Source organism: Xyrauchen texanus, chromosome 38 (genome assembly GCF_025860055.1).
Source record: "Xyrauchen texanus isolate HMW12.3.18 chromosome 38, RBS_HiC_50CHRs, whole genome shotgun sequence".
Taxonomy (NCBI): domain Eukaryota; kingdom Metazoa; phylum Chordata; class Actinopteri; order Cypriniformes; family Catostomidae; genus Xyrauchen; species Xyrauchen texanus.
The window spans coordinates 10,068,173-10,076,735 of record NC_068313.1 but is presented as its reverse complement, the minus strand read 5'-3'; the positions used below and the strand labels follow the sequence as shown (position 1 = coordinate 10,076,735).

The 8,563-nt window shown below is 36.2% G+C and overlaps 1 protein-coding gene across 3 annotated transcripts; it reads right to left on the bottom strand.

Moving 5' to 3' along the window:
* Positions 1-4,461: 4,461 nt before the first annotated feature.
* LOC127631489 (G2/M phase-specific E3 ubiquitin-protein ligase-like) lies at positions 4,462-8,288 on the bottom strand. 3 transcript variants are annotated; one of them, XM_052109626.1, is made up of 10 exons: positions 7,793-8,288; positions 7,534-7,683; positions 7,341-7,391; positions 7,155-7,211; positions 6,947-7,008; positions 6,633-6,712; positions 6,336-6,550; positions 5,636-5,903; positions 5,401-5,555; positions 4,462-5,267 (listed from the first exon to the last, which is right to left on the bottom strand). In XM_052109626.1, the coding sequence occupies exons 5-10, from the start codon at positions 6,978-6,980 to the stop codon at positions 5,138-5,140; spliced, it is 882 nt and encodes a 293-aa protein (XP_051965586.1). In that variant the 5' UTR covers positions 6,981-7,008; positions 7,155-7,211; positions 7,341-7,391; positions 7,534-7,683; positions 7,793-8,288; the 3' UTR covers positions 4,462-5,137. The 3 variants fall into 3 exon arrangements, 2 of the variants coding, with proteins under 2 accessions (XP_051965586.1, XP_051965585.1); XM_052109625.1 differs by lacking the exon at positions 7,155-7,211 and having other exon boundaries at positions 7,793-8,287; XR_007968980.1 differs by lacking the exons at positions 5,636-5,903; positions 7,155-7,211 and having other exon boundaries at positions 7,793-8,279.
* Positions 8,289-8,563: the final 275 nt, after the last annotated feature.

The following is an 8,563-nucleotide window of genomic DNA, read 5'->3' as shown; positions in this document are numbered from 1 at the left end:
ACAAGCTGCTGAGTTGTTTGCGTTGATCAGAGAATGCCATTTTGCTAAAGTTAATCAATAGATATATACACAGACTCGAAGTATGCTGATGAGGTAGCAAAGTGGGCTGCAAGGGAAGTTTTGGTAAGCCCAGAGCTGAATCAAGCTGATGAGACTTTTTCCATAATACAATCAACACTGGTAAAAGACAATGACATTAAATTGACAGTGTTGGACAGCAAAGAGGTATTAAATGTTTGGATTAACTCTTGGCTAAAGATGGAGGAGGAGTATGTAAAATGTTTGGTGACAAATGCTGCACATACATCCCGGGTCACATTGATGATGATGGTAAATTCATAAAGGTATGAAAGGAAATGGATAAGTTGAATAAAGTATTAGCTGATAACACCGGAAATACGGGGAAAATGTTCAATGTGTTTGGGTGGTTCGTGCCCTAAATGTCTTCCATTATATCGATTGCTGTATGCATTATACTTATGTTATTATTTGGCCCAAGTTGACGGCTGGACATCTATGAACTATGTCTAAGAAAGTGGATTATTGTTATTGCGTTATTATTCTGTATGATCATGGCTGAGTCGTAATTTTTATTTGTATAGCACGTTTCACAACACATCGTTTCAAAGCAGCTTAACAGGAAATAATGCATACAAAATTAAACTGTAACATATATAATGTTTAAATATGATAGTAAAATGTGTATAGAAATTAAATAATAAATGTATTTAGAACCCATGTGATCAAGCCGAAGGCGACTGTGGTAAGGAACACAGAACTCCATAAGATGTTGGTTAATGGAGAAAAATAACCTTTGAGAAACAAGGCTCACTTCCCACTAGCTAAACAGCATGAATATAATGCCAATATTAGTTATTTGAGTGCAGTGCAATACATTGTTTTAACTTAACAAAACTTAAAACACATGGACATTCTGAGGTCATGTGCAAGATTTCATCCATTTATGATTCTAGGGAGAGCTATAACCTAAGCAGGGGCATTGCTAAACATAAAGCTCTACTGGGGCACAGGCCCCCCATTACTCAAATAGCTTTTTTTTTCTTTCTTTCTTGAAAGCCTGCTGCGTGCAAGAAGGTGGCAACACAATGAATTATACAAACTTCCATTGCTTGACCCACTATGCCTGCACTGCAACAAGTACTGGGAAAGGTAAACACGTAGAGATATTAATCTTTATAAAAAATATTTAAGTATCTTCAACAGTACATGAACACTCAACATGTTTTACAGCGTAAAATGCATACAATGTATATGCAAATAACAAAACCGGATAAAACTTTGTGGCACATTTGCATTCTTCTATATTACACATTACTATGGTAAGCCAAACAAACCAAAAGTGGGACGAGACAGCGGGGGTTTACAGAGCTCGCGCCGCGCTGACATGTCATCTGCGCGGTTCAATGGTCCGAGCCGCGTGGCCGATTCGTCAGCGCAGCGCGGACGTGTTTCCTAGCGACACCCAAAGGGCAGCGCGGCGCGAACAATCCTCACCAGCGCTGCGCTGACCAATTTAAACAGTGCAGCGCAAACCATACATGCAAATAAATGTACAATAAAGAAACCCCTCCTTCCTAACAAAAAATTGGTTCTCTGCTGAAGTTTAGGAGTTTTTCCCTACAGAAGACAAAGAAGAAGAAAGACAAGATGAAATGCATACATTTCTAATGTTTATTATCTTTAATAGTGTTAGTAAAGAGTAGTGTTGTGCGTCGATACTTTGAAGAACTGCACATATTGTATAGAGGCTACGGAAAGAGCTGTACAAAGCAGAAACTTCAATGACTTTCAATATCGTAGTCGTCTTGAGGAGCACGCCAACCTTCTGGTAATTATATCGGACAGTTTACATGTTCAGGTAATGTATTTTATTATTGTAGTAAGTTTTGCATTCAGCCATCATTTGTAGACTTTAAGCTTTTTATGTCTGAATTCCATAATTAAAACAATCATTTGTTAATTTTGAATAAAATGTTAAAACTAAAGATCGATTTTATGTTATTGATATTTTGTGATATTGATTTATAGGGTGAATTCAGTGTGATTTGGACACTTTTTGCCATTGAGATTAATTGGAAAAAGTGTCCCTCCCAATCAACCTGAATACACACACACACACACACTATATATATATCTGTATAATGTTTTAGAATGACCTTGACCTCATCACCACAATCAATGAACTTCAAGAGGCTATACAAGACTTATGTCTTCTGGTGGACCATATTTTCAACCCTCCTGTAAACGCCCCATTTTCACTACCAATTTTACATACCAGGGGACGGCCAAGGTAATGTTAATTTTACGTTTGACACAGCAGTTTTGCAATTATTAATTTTTCAAGGCTTTTTCTTTAGGTTCATGTAAATCAAAATCTGCTGTGCAGTGAAACAGGGGAATCTGTCAATTGATGGGTCCCATTGACTTCCATAGTTTTTTTTATGCTATGGAAGTCAATGGGATCCACCAATTTTTTAGTAACTGACATTCTTCTGTGAAATATCTTCTGGGTTCACTGTTCAGCAGAAAAAATCATACAGGGTTGGAAAAACTTAAGGGTGAGTAAATGATGACACAATTTTCATATTTCACAATCAATTTTCAACTATAAAGGTAAAACAAATTTGTTATTGTCTTAAGAATAGTGAAACCATAACATTTTAATTCTAACTTCCAGATATCACATCACAGCTGAACAACTTTTACAGTTGAGGACAACTGGTATGTCCTGGGTTTCCATAGCAAATGTCCTTGGCATTGGTTTGTCGACCCTTTCTCGAAGGCGAGCTGTCTTTGGACTACTCAAAAATTATGATGCCATTCCAAACAGTCAGCTGGATGACATAATTCGAGACATCACTGCACACACTTCAAATGTTGGTGAAAGACTAGTACAAGGTAGGCTGCACATTATTTACTTATACTATTTTAAATAATCTGTTTTCAATAAAATTTTTATAAATTATATTTCAGAAATGTATTTTATTTTTATGTTTTCATTTTCTTTGTTTAATTTCAAGGAAGCATTAGAGGAAGGGGATTTAGAGTCCAAAGGCATCGGGTTAGAGAGAGGATCCGTCTTATGGACCCAGCAGGAACTTTGATTCGAAGAAGACGGCTCATTAGAAGAAGAGTGTACAATGTGAGAGGATCAAATCATTTATGGTATGTACACTGGACAATGAAATATTGTACCACTGACAAATCAATATCAAGAATATATATATATTTTTTTAATTGTTCATATTGTGGCGTGTAGCCTACTAGTATTTGTCTCAATTTCATTTATAAACAACAATTTTTCAGGCAACTTTTATGATTAACAACCAATAAATAATTGGTTGTTAATCATAAAAGTTGCCTGACAAATGATGCCGTTTACATTTATGTAAGTATTAAGTTGAATTGCAGTTCTGGGCAGCCAAGAGCTTGATTATAAAATCATGTTTTTTTCTGCAATTATTACCTTAAAGAGTTATCTCTACACAGTAGCTATGCTTCAATTTCTTCTACTGTCAACTTAATCCTCTTTTTCTTTATTTTAAAGGCATATTGACTCGAACCACAAACTGATTTCATGGATATTTGTTCTTCACGGCTGCATCGATGGATTCAGCAGAACGATTATTTATTTTAGATGTGCCACAAACAATCGTGCCAACACAGTACTGTCATTTTTTCCAAAATGGTGTCTCTCAGTTTGGTTTACCTTTAAGAGCAAGGGGAGACAGAGGTATGGAAAATGTACATGTTGCACAGTACATGATAGAAAGAAGAGGCGTAGACCGAGGAAGTTTTATTGTGGGAAGAAGTGTTCACAACTAAAGAATTGAGCGTCTCTGGGGGGATGTAAACAGGGTTGTATCAGACTTTTATAGGCAGCTGTTTCAATACATGGAGCATGTGGACATTCTACACCCAGAAAATGAGATGCACTTATGGACCTTGCACTATGTCTTTCTTGGGAGAATTCAGCGGTCCATTGATGAGTTTGTCAGACAATGGAATTATCACAATCTAAGAACGGAGGGTGCCATGAGTCCACTGGCATTGTGGAATTCTGGTATGATTATTGAGCCAAACCTTGTCCTTAATGCATCTGACATAGAAGACTATGGCATTGACTTTGTAGGGGAATATGAGATTGACACACAGGCCATCAGAGTTCCAGAAAGCACTTTAAGAGTTAGTGTTGCAGATACTGATAACCTTCAAACATTGCTGGATCCCTTATCAGATGATGGAAACTATGGAATACAGCACTACTTATTTGTATTTAACTATATATCATCATGCTACACATAATACAAATTTACACACATGACACAAGAATTCAGATACAAACTTCAATTTTATACTGTAATTTTCAAAATCCATTAGATATATTTTGAACCTTTTAGGTTAGTAAAATGAATCCATAAAACAGTCAATTTAGTCCAAGTATTTTATAGACAAATACAGTTTTGTGTTCTCAATATGTCCTCTGTACATTGTGTAACAATAAACTATTGAAATGTTTTTGTACTTTCAGGCAAATGTAGTCTTTTTTTATCAGAACAGTCACTACAACTCATTTTTAAAGGTTAGAGGTGAACTATAGCCTTTGGACAAACATGTCTATATTTGTAAAGAATAGTTAACCCCAGAATTAAAATTATCCCATAATTTTCTCACCCTCAATTCATCCTAGTTGTATAGGACTTTCTTATTTTTATTAAGAATTTGATTTAATATTAATAGAATTGTGTTCGACTGAAAGAAGAATGTCATATACAACTAGGATGACTTGAGGGTGAATAAACTATGGGATCATTTTCATTTTGAGGTCAACTATTACTCTAATATACTGAACATTTGGAAAACCATGGCAGCATGATCAAGAACATGATCAAGAGCAAGATTCAGAATATTATACCAGATCTAATTTTTTCCAAACCCAACTGAGCCTTTAACTGCATCTATCAGCAGGTTTTCTAACTCTGACTCATTAAGTACCCCTCTTGGAAGGAAAAGCACCATTGAGCAAGTTGATGCATAAGGCAGTCTCCGGCATCCATCTTCTTGAGTGTAAAAGTCAATTTCAGCTTTTTTGGGAAAGCCAAGAGGAGGGACAGCATCAGCACCGGTCATGAATGTCAGATAGTATTTTCTGATTATTGAATGCGATCCAGTTTTTTTCCACTGTCTGCCAAATTGATCCACATGAATTAATTCCTGCCTTAAACTGTGAAATCATGCTAGCAGGCCTGGGGTAACAAACAGATAACAATCAAAATAAAGGTGTTTATTTACGTTTAACTGCACTGTTATAAAATTGTTTTTGGTTTGATTACTAAATTGCAGTTTGATATTGAATTAAGATATGTTGGCTTCTTTTACCTAAGATAAATAAGGTGTTTAATGACCAGGCTGTAAACTCTGGGCATTTCAGGAAGGCCAGCATTGTAGATCGAGGGTACCCCACATTCTGCAATCGAGTCTCCAAGAGAGGCCTTCAGTGAAATTAGGTCTCCCACACTTTTGCACTGCTTGATCTAAAAAGACCAGTTTTAGACAATATTAGATTACCATTTAATCGTTCATCAGGTTAAACATATAGGTGATAATAGGCTACCTGTTGCAACTTTAACTGCACTTCATCATCTGGCAAGTCATGAAAATCAAACCTATCCAACTGCCCTTCCTGTCCACACATCAACAAATACAAAACCGGATGGAGGGCTTTAATGCCTGGGCCTCCATGAATCAGTGACCAAGCAATGAGTTTTCCACACGTGTAAAACCGGTTCTGTTCTAAGGCTGACTGGTTGTAAGCAAAAAAAACCTGGCCTTGCTTTCCTTCAAAAATTCCAAGTGCTGACTGTGCCTCGATCATTAAGAGCCTGATGGAAGGAAAATTATATTTGTTATTTATTATATAAATTTTCAACTCAAAGAAGTCTATTACTAGTTGTTTCAGTTTATTACTTCAAATAAAGTTAGAATTAGTTTAAAATGTATATACCAAGTAAAAATGTTTGTGGACGAACTGCAGTACACAGAATAAGTACATTTATTTTAGTTTGAGCATTTCTGAATATTAGAAAGGGAATTCAATATTTCTGGATCTTTGAGATAAAAGTTAATTGTACTATAAAAATGTACTGTAACTTTCAGAACAGAAAACTTCCCCCCAAGCTGATTATCCCTAGTATCATACCTCACAATATCAAGTCTGACTTGTACCCATGAGTTTAGCCCTTAATATTTTGTTTCAGTTTTTCAAGATGCAACATTTGTACCCCCAGTCTAGCAGTACACGTGTTTATACCAACCTAAAGAACTCTCTTTGTGGCCCACCATGATCTTCAGCAGACTCTCCAACAAACTCAATTCGTGGAGTTATGTTCCAAGCAAAGTAGGACTTTGACAGAGCTTGACAGGCACTGTGAAGAATTTTTGACCGTCTTGCAACAACAATGGCACAATTTTGAGTGTCAAGGTGGTCTTTCTGGAATGATCTCAGAATGTCAGCCAAATCTGCTTCTTCCTAAATAAAGGTTGAGAAATTTAACAGAATATTATTATTAGCTATACATTTCATGCAAAGTGTCTGGTTAGTATGTACTCACAGAGTCTGAATTGGTGTAATTGGGAGAGCCCAACATAACAGTTTCTTCCTCTGTGTCTGTTAGAACCACAAAGTCCTCCCCTAAAAATAAGAAATTGAAAAATAAAAATATATATATTTTTGTCGTTGTTTACTCACTGTCAGGTTGTTTCAAACCTCTATGACGTTCTTTCCTATTGTCCAATAGGAGATATTTAATTTTAATTTAACAAAATGTTTTTGACTGCTGAATGCTATAACTGACAATCAGAATCAAGTATTCCATAGCAACATGCAATAATAATAATAATAATAATAATAATAATAATAACAAACCCATTCTGAACTTCGGAGTTTGAATGTTCTTCATTTGCTGGTGGTATAACCCTGTAGTCCACCTAAAAAAATGCTTTAGTAATTATTATTATTGTTTTTACAGACACAGTAGAGACATTGTGAGATCACATTTAAAGGTACACTATAAAAATTTTACAACTGGGGAATAGCCCAATACTTGCTTGACTCATCATAAACAGAGAAGTACCTCCGGCAACAATGTTATTCCACAAGACACATGCAGTGTTGTTTATTAACCACCACACTAGAGAGCCAAAAGTTACATAGTGTACCTTTGAGTGACAAATATTTAGTACATTATATTATATCTATACAAAGGACTACAAGGGAACCAGATTTTCATTTGTGCAAAATTAAAATATACAATACTCACATCTGGAGTTCCAGCATTCACCCATTCATAGATCACAGGGCTCTTATTGCCCTAAAAAAATTATGTACTTTCAGAATTTAATAATGAAAATATCATAATTATTACCAACTATCAAGAAATATTATAATTGTTGCATATCATTATTAGAAGTATTATTACAAAAAGAACTGCTACAAACTTAACATGCAGTTACCTGGATCGGAAGTGGAGAGGTAGATGTCAGTGGGACCAATGGTGATTCTGTAGTACTATGAGAGCACTGGGGTGTACTTTGCTCCCATGATGATGTTGTGGCAGTAGAGTGGAACTCTCTTGTGGCAACAGCTGCAGCTTCAGACAGTGGCTGAGGAGAAATAGGTAGAAATTGGTTCAGTTTCCAAAGGCGTATTAGTTGTTGCCTGAAACAACACAGGAGATGCTGTTTCTTGGAGTTGGGATGTGACTACACCTACTGTTTCAGGTCTCTGTGCTGATGATGGTGGCAGGCATGTGTTGGACAGGCAGCAGTTGTCTGGGCTAGTAATGGTGCTTCAGCTGAAGTTTGAACCTGTGATAAATTCTAAAGAGAACATTTACTATTATTATTCATTTGTTACATTTGTCCAAAGCAACCAGTAGTGGAGTGGCAATCGGGAGGGTCAGGACTTTTCCCGGTGGACCGGTAGTGTTTGGAGGCCGCGAGGGCTGGTCTGATAATAGTTATACATTGCAAGTTCTTAGCAACACCATCCAGCGGGCATACATGTAAAAAATATATTGTTCACCCAATGTGTTGATGTTAGATAATGCATGAAGTAATGTTAACTTGACTGACTGTACTTTTATTTCATTCAAAACTGCATTCATATTTAATTTATCTAACCATAGATGTGACCAGTAGCAGTGGCTTTCTTAATCTAATTAAAATAATTTTGCAAGGGTTCTATGACACTTGCTTGTATATTTATTATATATGTGGCTAAGCTGCTGCCAAGCAGGTAAAACACATTATTAAAACACAATGTTCTAGGTAGCTAGAAATAATGCCACATAATGCCATCCTGAGGGCCGGTGATCTACGACATCTCGGTAGATTTTTTGGTCCCACTCCGCCCCTGAAAGCAACTTACAATGCAATCAAGGTTTGACCACATTCATGCATTCCATGAGAATCAAACCTATGATTTTAGCTTGGCTAGCGCTATATGCTCTACACATAAGTTTAAAGAGTAATGCATGGCTAT

Bases quoted from the DNA above. Each gene is read 5' to 3' on its own strand.
- LOC127631489 (XM_052109625.1), bottom strand. The intron at 5,556-5,635 runs GTAGCCTATTAT...TGGTCTTTTTAG, and splicing joins TGCAGTTAAAGTTGCAACAG to ATCAAGCAGTGCAAAAGTGT. The intron at 5,268-5,400 runs GTAAAAGAAGCC...TTGTTACCCCAG, and splicing joins AAACACCTTATTTATCTTAG to GCCTGCTAGCATGATTTCAC.